We start from the raw sequence: 13,107 nt of genomic DNA on the forward strand, positions 1-13,107 counted from the left end.
AAAGTGTTCCGACATGCTTTGGAGCCATCACAAAAAACTTACGTGATGCAGGTGAGTGACGTGCTCTCAGGATTTTAGGTTCATTGTGACTGATTACCTTCTTAGGCCAATAATATGACTTTTTCTGATGTCAGTGAGAATGTTCGTAGACGTAGGGCCACTGTGAACTTGTCGCGTTCCCTTGGTTGTCACAGAACCACTTATAATCGGAGGTGGAATAAAATGAGAGCTGCTTTAATGAAAAAATATCACTTTCTTTCGTTCAATGAGCTCGCTAATGAAAGCACCCTAAAAGGTAAGTGAGTTTAACAATGTTGTTTACTTAATTGATAGAAGTAAAGAGAGAAGTCAGTTGTAATGAAAGTACTTCGACTAGTACACCGTCCACTAGCAACATCAATCAAAGGCTTTCACATAATAGTGGTATGAACATTAAATTCGTACGTGAATATCTATCTTATAGGATATACTGAAGTGAACTTGTGCTCTCAAAAGTTCGTGAATCGCAAAGAACTGGTGAACGACTTCATGATGTATCTAATGTCAAATACATCTCTGAGCATAAGAGATGCTGGTCGGGTTCTGTATGGTCTAAGATTTCTTATCCCGGACATACCGAAAAGCATCAGAGGTGTTCTGAAGACATGTCAAAGTGTTCAACCAAAGTTCATCGGCAGTGGGGTTTACTACCATCTAGGATTGAAAACCAATCTGCTAAGATACGTTGACCTTTGGTTGTGTACTACTGATTTTGACTCTTTAAAGTTATATGTCAATGTAGATGGACTTTCTATGTCTAGAAGCTCCAATCAACAGTTATGGCCTATACTTGGACTGATCATTGCCCCTCGGCTTAGTGACGTGTTCATGATAGGGATCTACGGAGGGAATAGTAAGCCGGCAGAATTCAACGAATTTTCTGCGGACACAATTTCTGAAATAAAAGAAATGACTGACGTGGGTCTTTTTAGTGTTAAGTTTAATAAATGTATAGCTATTAGGTTGGCGGCTGTTATATGTGACGCACCTGCTCGTTCTTCTGTTAGGTACACGGTAAACCACAACGGTAAGGCAGGTTGCGATAGGTGTATTGTAGTTGGGAGACGGCTGGAGGGGAAAACGACCTTCCCAAATGAAGTATATACTTTAAGAACAGATGACACTTTCCGTCGTCAGACTCAATCAATTCACCATCAAGGACATTCTATAATGGAAACGCTTTCTATTAATATGATTGTAACTTTTCCTCTAGATCCTATGCACATGGTGTACCTTGGTGTTACCAAAAAACTAGCTAATTTATGGATAGATTTAGCACGCCGAAGACTGCGGAACTTTAACCCATGTGCAATTCGGGACATAAATAATTTAATATCTGGTTGTGTGGCAAGTACTCCTTCTGACTTTCCCCGTAAATGCCGTACACTAGACTTTGTATCGGCATGGAAAGCTTCTGAATGTAGGTTGTTCCTTCTGTATTTAGGCCCGGTGATTCTTGAAAAGACATTGCCAAAACCTTTTTATCTTAATTTCCGGCGTTTAGCGTTATCCATGTATCTGCTTGCACATCCCAAATTACATAAAACTTGTAGAAACCGCCAAAATAGACTTACTAAACTTTCTGAATGAATACGAATGGTGTTATGGGTGTGAACACTTAGTTTACAATGTGCATTCGTTACAGCACCTACCTGACGACGTTCGTGCACATGGACCTTTAGATAGTTTTTCAGCCTTTCCATTCGAGTCTTATATGAGACAAATTAAGGATTCCGTGCGTAGTGGGTTTGCAGTAGCTAAGCAAGCAGCACAGCGTTATGCTGAGAGAATGTCCTTCAGCGATAGGCTTCAAATTAGTGGCTTAACAAATACTACCCCAATAGGCGCTAATAATGTCTCCACAAAACAAGTAATTATGTTTAACAACAGTAAAATCACTTCATGTCAGCCTGATAATGTAGTAATAGTGAACGGCCAGCCAGGTTTAGTCACTGATATAAAGGAGGATGGACTATTAAAATTTAGGACTTTCACTGACCCACGCAATTACTTTGATGATCCTTTCCCATCTAGTGATATTGGACATAGCGACACAAGGTTACTTTCACGACCTCCGAGACAAGATGATCAAACGAAATAGAAGAAAAGAAAATCAGGTATGTACTAATTTAAAGTGATAACCTCCCTACGGCTCTATAGTTACAGTCAAGTATACTGACGAACATAACCGTAAGTTCAGCTTCAAGTATTTGGTTGTGCAAAAGCATGTCATTGAGATATGGTTGTGACTTTTTGTGTTTTTTTTTAAATTCAGAATTCACAGGACGACTACCTCAATTCTCAATAGTCCGTGCAATTGTTTTGATGTTGTACCTCGATTTTAATAAACATTATTCTTTCAAACTGCTTACTCTTTTACTTACATGGGAAACTGTTGAAGTGTTGAGAATGTGTGTTTGAGTTTCAGTGAACTTTTTATTAAATGCACATTTCTTATGAATAAATTATAACCTGTTCCTTCTTTTTCAGATAATTTCAAATAACAATGAATTAGCAATTGCATTGGATATGCATAACAATCGATGCTTCAGCTTGTGCTCTACTGTTGTACAATAATACGCTTTTCTTTTTAAATAAAATTTTTGAAATATTTACCGCTTTTCCACTGCATTGCAGATATATTTTGGTCTGCAGTTGAAAATAAAGGTGAACATAGGAGACCTTTGAGGTTCTGTCGATGGATAGAAAATAGGAGGTAATGTGTGCATTAATGCGAAAAGTAGACAATTAAGCGCATAAGTAGGCAATTTGGCGGATATTTAGGCGAAAACGCGATAATTCGGCGGATATTCAGGCGAAAACGCGACAATTCGGCGGATATTTAGGCGAAAATGCGACAATTCGGCGGATATTTAGGCGAAAATGCGACAATTCAGCGGATATTTAGGCGAAAATGCGACAATTCGGCGGATATTTAGGCGATAAGTCGGTAATTTGTCGACAAAAAGGCGAAAAAGGGGAAAATCCGCATTATTTCCCCCGGACAGGCGAAAAAGGCGACATTCTGATGCGTTTTCCTCTTTATTTCCTCTTTCGCTACCAAAGCATTTACCCCTTTATTTCCCCTTTTTGTGTTGCTTGGGATATATTAATGAATCAAACTAAGGAAAAATATGCACAGAATTTAGCGCAATACTTTTGATGTCCTATCTTGAGTAGGGCTCCTATTAACTGTAACCTAATGATGGAACGTTTCAGTTGTCTGTTTGAACAGAAAGAACTACGAAAAACATGGTACCTCATAGTCATATTCCACCCAACCACCCCTTTCTGTGTTGACAATCAGTTAAGAAGTTCCAGATAACCTGAGTAGTGCTTGGGTTTTATTTGGAGTATTTTTTAGTCGTTCTTCTTTGAGCACGTTTCATGCATATGCATTTTCGATGTCAAACAGCGCTTAACCCTTTATTATAAATGAATGAAAAAATTCAAATTCACACCCAAAAATGAGCCACAGGGTCAGATTGGTATTTAGAACTCAAGTCGTGAAATGACTATACGTAAACACTTAATTTGATTTTTTAAAAAGAGGGCTCAGGATTAACTTATTCACCCCCGATAGCATGAACTTCCTTGATTGTCATCCTCAAAACTTATTTAAATTTGCTTTTTCGAAATCGGAATGCAGCTGGTATTAGGAAATTGTTTATTTCGCCTAGATTACAATCGCAACCCGGCATTGTGAAACTGGTGTGCTATAACTCTCTAACTTATTTAGTTTTAAGTCGAAATCACTCAACTTTATGGTTACCAACCTAATGCCCCCAAATACCCTGCTATGGTCGAAAGGGGGGTGGGCTCGCTCTCCCCTCGAAATGCTCCCACACCGCCACGCGCATACAGCCTCTGCCAGGGAAGTCCTACTCACTGGCTTCTCGTGGCAGGGGTTTTGTTTACGAAAATGAGAAGACGAAAAGCGAACGTCCGGCGCTTTAACCGGATCCTGTGGGAACAAACGGCGTATGAACCAATTTTCGGTCACCGGCTACCATGGGACTGCATCTTCCCACGAAGCTCCATTGCCTTGTGGATCAGACCTTTGGGTCAGAGGCCCCGGGTGTGGCCACCTAAGAAAACCACCTGCTTCGGTTTGGGCACCCGGGCAATATCACAGATTACACACAAATGTGATTAAATGACGATACTCGTGGAAAATACTGTTCTTGCTTCGATTAACAATCAAACGATTCACATTATTATTATTACATTTCTTGTTATTATTTTTTCAACGTCATTTATTCACTCTCTTTTGTTCGCGCTCTGTGTATCCTTATTTTTCGACTTATCCAGCAGCTTGTTTATGGTGGAAATTCGACTCTATCTAAACGTTCTCGAGTCACTGTCCGGTTGACAATTGTATGTTACCACCGAATACGAATACTAAAGCAGTTTTTCTGAAACCACGTGCACCATTCAAACTGGCTGCCTTCAACGTTCGCATACTTATGCAGGTCGGACAACAGATAGGGCTGGCTATGTCTTTGGAAAGTCTTATTATTGATGTTTGCTGTCTATCCGAGACCCGTATTCAAGACTCTAGTGAAGTACTACAACTTCGCTCTCCATCTGTCGCTTCGAAAAGCTTGTTTCACGTGCGCTTATCCGGGGACCCTGTGGCATCTTCGTCTGGTCTTGCTGGCGTTGATGTTGCACTAAGCGCTAGAGCTGAGGTAGCACCGATCGACTGGATCCATATTAACAGTCGGTTATGTGCTGTTAGATTAGAGTTCCATCAAAGTGAGAAGAAATCGGCGTGAGAAACGACGTCTTTTCATCATCTCCGCCTGCGCTCCAACAGATTACAGCTCGGATGCAATCAAGGATGAGTTTTACCACCAGTTATCTGTTCTTCTCCAGAAAGTGGCCAGCGAAGTGACCGCCACCAAACGATTGATGTCGGCAAGTTAGTTGCAACCGAGATCGTGCCATGTTACAAGTGTGGTTAGTGAGCGTAACCGAATTCGTACAAGGTCACGATCAAAAGAAGAATGTACGTATTTTGGCACAGTTAAACAAACAAGTACGGTAAAACAATCCCTGGTGCTATTTGTTATAATAATAATTGTTTCCATTACACCAATCGCGTTCTCTTGATAAAAGTTGGTCACTAGAAGTCCAAAGATATATTTGTAGATTATTCGCTATGTTGGGAAGTTTCCTATCTATGTTCGTTAGTTGTCGTAAAGAATTGTATCATGGAGTACTCAATGATAGTCTGAGTGACCGAACTCCTACAGCTAGGTTGTGTCCAGTAGAATTGATTGGATCAACATCGATGCCGAAGACTTACAGAGCAGATCATTTCCAGGACTTTTTGCCGCTATATTATTAGCACAACAGCCATCACAACGGAAATTCCAAGGAAAGCAACGTTGGTATAGTTAGTGAGGATCATCGAAACTCATTGTAAACGTAGGAAAGCAAAAATAACAGCAAAGTACAGATAGCAACTGTCTCATCTACAATCAAAAGTTCGACGAAATGCGCAAACGAAAGAATCATCAAATATGAATACATATATATAAGTAAAGAAACAAGTTGCTTTACGAAAGTGTGTGCACGGTGTAAGATCCAAACTAAGGTTTGGACTGAAGAATAGGTTTTTAGGTGGGTTAGATACGCGACCTTGCCCGATTGAAGCCAAAACAAAGTAATTGGGTAAAATGAAGGTTCTATAATTAATCATAAATTTAAATGTACATCGTTACCTAAACGAATATGACCACCCAGCTATCCAACCAATAATTGTTCAATTAATCAAATCTCAATTACAATAAATAAGGAAGCTGATAAAGGATGCGGGAAAATTACCAGTCACAATAAATAAATGTTCTATCCTGCCTGGATGGGACACGCACAGATTCGTTCAAAACATAAAATTCGGTTGTTTTATAACACAGAGTATTTCCAATTCTGGAAGACTACCTCAATTCACAATCAAAAATGCACAATTTCAGTCAATACAAGCAACGCAATCAAGATGAGGAACAAACCATCATGGCTACTGCCAAGACTAAGTATCAAGTAAAACGACATAAATGCAGTTCAGGAGAAAACGCGGAAACTTAGTGAAGGCGTAATTAAAATAAAAACTATAATAAAATACAAATATTAACAACTCAAATGGAATCAAAAATACTAGCAATGTACAACTAAAGGAATCAAAAGAACAAACTGCATGTATATACATGGAGGGATTTTCACACACAAAACATTCAAAATGGATCTTACACACGGATCGGTTTTCATTTGCATCCACAAAGAACTTTTAAAAAGGGTTTTCGTACCTGAAGGTAACCCTCATCCCATTGATAGAAGAAACCAAATTAGTCTCTGAAGCTTGCATTAGTTTACAGTCTTACGGAGATGTATTTTACAGTGCTGCATAGGAAATGCTGCCGATCGAAACATATCCATCAGTGAAAAAATATTTAATGGAGAATATGTTGTGTCAAATTTCGAACGGTTTATTGCGTTTTTGACCTAACCAAATAAATATCAGGTGGCCTTGTTGGCAGCACAGTTATGCCGTTGCCCTAGCAACGAATTAAAAGTTTGGCTTTTCATTTCTTCGGGTCAAGGTTGAACTAAATGACTGCTTACCACTTTGATAATAATCGGTCAAATCGCACATATCAGTATATAAAATATATTGATGGCACAAACAAATCAACAAATATACCCATTAAGTGACCATCATCTACTCCAGCTTGCGACGGAATTTAGCGACCGCTGGGAGCATGTTTTCCGACAAGGACTTATTACTGACGACGAGAATCCCAAACAATCTACCGCCGCATGTTTACCAAAATCACAGATAGAAGTTTGCAGAAAATTAGCACCAAAAGATTATACGCTTCAAGGCTATTTCGCTTTGTCAAGATGGAGATGGTTCTGTGCTTCCGTTGGATGTACAAACAAGCAAGCACTGACAACTTTAACAAATGCTGTAAAAGCAAGTGGATTGTCAAATACGAGTGCAAACTTACAACTGATGAACAATATGTCCACTTCACTCGAGTATGTATAAAAAAAGGGGTGCAGCAAAATTCAGGGATTAATTCATCTTATTTGCTCTGTGGTATATTTTCACTCGATTAATTATATTACTAAAAGCTCTCATGTAGCTGTTATATCCTAGTGAAGAATAAATGAATGGTAATCACTAAGGACAATTTATGAACTGTCATTACATGTATTCGTGTTGGATGACTATTAAGTGACCAAAATATGTGTACGTATTCGTATTCCTTTCTTTTGGCCTTTTGATTGCTGTTATGAGATTTAATGTCTTCAGGTTATTCTCAGTCGATTATTTACAGCCTCTTATACACAGTTACTTTTGGCTTGATATTGTGTGATTGTTATTTTCCATTTTGTGTATGTATATATGAGCTACATTATTATTAATAATGTTATTATTCACGAGCGGCTCATTGTCACATAAGTGTTGTGAAGAAACCATTTTAGGTTTCTTCAGGGATACAGTAACACGCATTGCTCAATAATGTATGCATAATATTCGTCATATTTGATCGGGTTCTGTGGAGTTAAAGAGAACAATTGGTTGAATATAAAGAGGAAAAATGAAAAAATAAAGGGAAAATGAAGGTGTTATGTACACACTTTAGTTTTCTTATTATACCGCGTATAACTTGAGCACTCGAACCCTCCAAGTCGCATATGGGAATAAAGTGAAAGGAATGATAATCTAAAACACTGTCAATAATTGTACAAAGCTCAGGTGTTTATAGTATCTAGTAATAACGAAATAATCACTATAGTCCTCAAATCAGCACACAGGGGGTTATTAGCATGCGTCCAATAGGGCAGCTACACCTAGGGATTCTGAAATATTCTTCCAATAGGTGATGGATGTAATATCTCCGGCTCTTTCTGAGCTTCTCAGTGCTCCCTCAAGTTCATCTGTGGACCGTCATCACAGAAGCTTATAAGCGTTAAATATGAAGGTAATTCACTAATAATAATCTAGTAATATAATTCTCTAAGGGCAGGAACGCACCATTTTGCATGGGTGATCTACAAATTACAGCATTATTTTACTCACAGTATACCTCCGAAGTAGGGTTGTCAAATAGATGAAATCAATAATATTAAATAACAGTACATTCGTGCAGATAACTTGGAGCGTTATTGATTAGATTGATGCTTTAGTATTACATTGGGTACAATCTTCAAAATAATTTCCAAAATGGCGTCGCGTCCACGTCATACACCAGATCCAAGCTCGGCATAATTGTGCTAGAGTTCTAGTTGTGCTAGGTATTTATTCAATACAACTTTTTAAGTTTGTGGTTATTATAAAGTAGATTTGAAAAGCGTTTGATGTGAATGATAACCTTGAGAAAACGCGCACGTCAAGCTTGTTCCGGGTGTTGGAAGCTACATAGCTGTGTCCTGAGATTGCGATTCTGGAAAAACAAGAAACAAAGGAGCATCAAGGCACTCGGATATCAGCACCAAACATTGCTTAACATTTTGTAGTGAAACAGAAAGATGTATGATAAATTAATGGATCAAACTCACACCAGCTCTTGATGTTAGGGTGAAATGTGATTAGAGCCTCGTGATGAGAGAATGCAATAATTGAGAACAATGAGTTATGATATTTAGCAAGGTGGGGTAAGTTCAAATGCTGTAAAGAAAGTCGAATTTGGAATAAGGAAGGCTGTTTATTATGTCGGAAAGTGCATCAAGAGAGTAACGTGTTAAGAAAACTATTAACTGTATCTTTTATTCGTCTGAATTTTTCTAGCATTTTTTCCATCTGATGCCAGCCACACAATCCTAGCTATCATGTTGCGGGTTTTCTAAAAGAGTAAATAATCATAAGCGTTGGAAAACAACCTCATTATCACTGATTTATTGACTCGTCCTCAATCATAAAGAGCCTTGTTATTGAAAGCAGATTAGAAGTAAAAGATGATATACGCATTACCAAACGAAGAAAAAAGAAAAAAGAAAAAATTGTAATTACTGCAGTAGGATTTGATGGTGGAATAATAGTTCGTGTAGTAATAGTTCAGAATGATGCTATGAAAGTCAAAATTCATTGAAAAAGATAATCAAACATCAAATTGTATGCGTCATTTTTATGTGTTAAAGGTAAAATAAATCTGAAGAAGTTGATTTATTCAGGTGTAACGTAATGTACTTTTAGTTTTTAACTTTTGATGTTTAGGAATAAAATATGTTTAGAAAGAAAAGAGAGTGTGGGAAGAAATGGAAGGGTCGAAAATAATGTCTAATGTGTTTGGGGATGAATGATGATAACAATAACAATGATAAACATAAATATGAACATCAGTATAGTTTGGATAACTAGATGGAAGAAAAGGAAACGAAGGAAAATAAACGAACGAAGTTTCAAAAGTTCTACTTTTTCTTACAGTCAATTATGTAGATGTCAGACCTTGTTTTCTTAATCATCGTTGGTTAAATTGATATTTAATAAGTGGCAAAAACCACTTTCGAAAGGAAAGTCATCAGACTTCTGAACCTGATTTTAGTTTTGCTGCAGTGGAGATTTACTGGGATTCTGTCTCACATGTTTGAACAGTAAATAACGAAGAACTTATGGCGTATGTTTCTGTAGGCGTTCAGAATCGATAGAATATTTCTTTTATTGCATGAGTCGTGAGATGATACGTTAGGGTGCAAAGGGGTGGATACCGAAGAGCAAGAGCAGAAGCCGGAATTGTGTCCTGAACACGAATTGTCAGGTCTGGGCAAGAAGAACCAATAAGGACTCAGAGTTATTTATTATTATTATTCACAAACATCTTATGGGTACATAAGTGTTGTGACGAAACCATTTCGGTTTTTTTCAAAAATTGCAATAATACACAAATTTCAGTAATGTTAACATTACATTTGCAATATTTTAAAAAAAGAAGAGTAATAATAATAGAATAATAATAATAAATCGGGTCCATGTAATTGAGAAGAATATTGAATTGAGTTTAAAGGAAATGGAGAAAATAAGGGAATAGAAGTAAAGGAGACGTGAAATACGCAAATAATTTAATAGGCTTATTTAAGAACACAGAATAAGAATAAACGACTGTGTATGTATCGTCACATTAGTAAAAAAAGTAAAAAAATAAAAATAAATAAAATATAAAATAATTAAGAAGGAATAACTTCTTATTGCAGTAAGATTATGACGCTGGAATAAATGTTTGTGAAGCCATAGTTCGGAGTGGTTATGAAAGTGAAGAGGATGACCGTATATCAATATGTATCAGTCATATATTTATAGTGAAGATAAAACGAATCTGAGAAGTTAATTAAAGTGTAACACAAGCTATTGTTTTAATTACAAACTTCGTAATCTTAAGAATAATATTTATTTAGAGGGAAAGAAGTGAACACCTAGTGAAAAGATTCATCCATGATAAGAATAATAATTGTGTAATGAATATCAACCTCTAAAGTAAACCAGCAATTGAGAAACATAAAATAAAAATCCTTTAAAGCACTCGAATGAATATATTTAGATTTATGTAATAGTATACAGAGTGAAACCGGATATTAGTATAAATATTTGTGCAATAATAATTAAGATTGATGCTATGAAAGTCACAATTGATTTCAAAGGACAATCTGGAGTTAAATATGTTCAGAAGGATAAGAAGATACAAAAGAATATCTAATGTGTCGGGGAACTAATAATGATATTAATAACGGTAATAATGATAAACACGAACATAATCAGACTTCATATATTAAGATAAAGAGAAATATAACAAAATAGACGTGAAAAGATTTAAAGTTTTTATTTTGCTTTTCAAGAAATTAAATAAATGACGGACCTTGTTTGTATAAATCATTATTGAATACATTGATATTCAATAGGTGACATAATCCACTTTCGGAAAGAAAATCATCAAGGAGACTTCTGAGCCGGGTTGTAGTTTCACTGCAACGGAAGTTCACTGGCAGTCTGTTCCACATGGTTGAGTAGCGAATAAGGAAAAAATTCTGACGTAAGTTTGTGTGGGCTCTTGGAATCGCTAGAATGTTCTTATTGCGTAGATTGTGGGATGATATTATAAGGTATGAAGGGGTAGATACCGATGAGTAGGAAATACCGTTAATAAGCCGGAGAATAAAGACAAGATTTAATTTGATACGTCTGATCCAGAGAGGTTCTAATTTGAGTTGTTGACATCTTTGGTAATAGTCTTTGTTATCGGAATACCCCAGAACAGCTTTGGTGAACTTTCTTTGAACACCTTCAATTTCAATCAGGCCATTATTCCTGCAATTACTGTAAACTCGTACTGGTTATTAAGTCATTGTTTTGGCTTAGTGCCAAGGTCATATAAGTCTGTGTTCTCGTTGGCGATTTTGTCACATCATAATTAGCAAGGAAATATATAACAGTATCATTTTTCTGAGTGCTGACGGAAAGTTAATCGTGCTGGTAGTATGGATGTTGTGAAACTCATGCAATTCAAATACTTTAATTATGCCCTTCGAAATGTAAAATTTAGTTTGTTGTTTTTTTGGAACTACTGATCCTGTGTGATTTGACACATTAACCTATTTGAATAAAGGATAGTGAATTGAAAAACCTCTTACGCGAAAACATATATGAATCACTTTAAATACGATAGCACGGCTCCATAAAATGACGTCGTGGAAAGAAAAGTTTTCCTCGCTGAAAGTCTTAGTCCTCATTAACGAACCGAAATGTTTCTTTCGTTACATACTAATAGCACTGGCAACGCTTCAGGTATATTTTTACTGAGTTTTACAGTCAACAGAGCTGGTGACATCGACTGGCCTCAAATGAACGAGCACTCAGTTGTGCATGATTTGAATGATTCTTGATACATAGAAGTTTTGAATAGCCCGGGCATAAAAATGAATGAAGCACGGTACATCAGAGGTGACGAAGAAAAAGATGACACTAAATAATGCGTATGACCGTAGTCTGTGATGAACATTAGAAACATTAGAAATTTGTGGATGGGTTCAACAGGTCCGAAAAAACCAACCAGGGGGAATAATACACTTGATTTAATGTTCACAATCAACATAGACTCTATCTCAGTGCATACCATTCATGAGTTTTTTATGAGTGACCATAGAGTTGTATTGAGCATTATTCACTCTTTAAACGCCATACAATTGAACTCTAAAGCTTCAATGACGTACCAGAGCAGATATTTTGATCAATAAACATGGAAACGGACTGAAACTCTCATTCGATGTTTACCATGGGAAACTTATTTTACCACAAATAATGTTGACATTGCGCTTTCCAATCTATATCACAACCTGATAATATTGTCTTGACTGCACTGCTCCAGTTATTGGCCGTGTGGCTTATAATGCTAATAGGGGCCAAAATACTCTTAAAAGAAAGCTGAGGAAATTAAAATACCGCTACTATGAGCAGAATGATGTGTATGCACTTCAGAGTATACTTAAATTAATCGACAGAAATGCTTCATCTAAACATAAGTATTTCATGAATATAGAAAATAAGGCTCTACGTAGTAAAAGCCCAGAATTATCAATACTTCGACTTTTTAAATCCCGTGTAAAGTCAAATTCCCTTGGCACGACCAAATTCTTCATAGTTAACGGAAGCATTGTTAACGACCCGAATACTATATGCGAACAATTCAGCAAGCACTTCTCGCAGTGCTACAAGACTGGAACTGAAAGCTCCATCATTACATTTCCAATGCTAACATCCAGATATCTGTCGAAAATTGATTTCACACCCTCCAACATCAAGCAGGCCATAACTGCCCTGAAAAAGTCTTATGATGGTGGACCTGACGGGATACCTACATCATTTGTGAAATATGGAAGTAAAGAATTTCCACTATTTTGTTTGAAACTTTTCAATCTATCTATGGAATATGGGACCTATCCATCTGTATGGAAAACATCCCTTATCACCCCTAGATTCAAAACAGGACCACGTAGTGATATTATTAACTATAGGCCAATTAATTTGACATCCGTGCTCTCAAGAACCATGGAAAAAATCATCCACAAACAGCT

General features: G+C 36.9%; 2 protein-coding genes across 2 annotated transcripts; both read left to right on the plus strand.

Annotated features, from left to right (window-relative positions):
- Positions 1-47: 47 nt before the first annotated feature.
- On the plus strand, positions 48-2,619 carry MS3_00000383 (uncharacterized protein). The gene is made up of 5 exons (XM_051208168.1): positions 48-295; positions 334-423; positions 464-2,156; positions 2,200-2,229; positions 2,315-2,619. Exons 1-3 carry the CDS (start codon positions 115-117, stop codon positions 1,627-1,629), a joined length of 1,437 nt encoding a protein of 478 aa, XP_051066046.1. The 5' UTR covers positions 48-114; the 3' UTR covers positions 1,630-2,156; positions 2,200-2,229; positions 2,315-2,619.
- A 4,073-nt stretch (positions 2,620-6,692) lies between these two features.
- MS3_00000382 (uncharacterized protein) lies at positions 6,693-8,492 on the plus strand. Its single transcript, XM_051208167.1, has one exon. It carries the CDS (start codon positions 6,716-6,718, stop codon positions 7,088-7,090), a length of 375 nt encoding a protein of 124 aa, XP_051066047.1. The 5' UTR covers positions 6,693-6,715; the 3' UTR covers positions 7,091-8,492.
- The last annotated feature ends 4,615 nt before the right edge of the window (positions 8,493-13,107 follow it).

Source organism: Schistosoma haematobium, chromosome 4, assembly GCF_000699445.3.
Source record: "Schistosoma haematobium chromosome 4, whole genome shotgun sequence".
NCBI classification, from domain to species: Eukaryota; Metazoa; Platyhelminthes; class Trematoda; order Strigeidida; family Schistosomatidae; genus Schistosoma; species Schistosoma haematobium.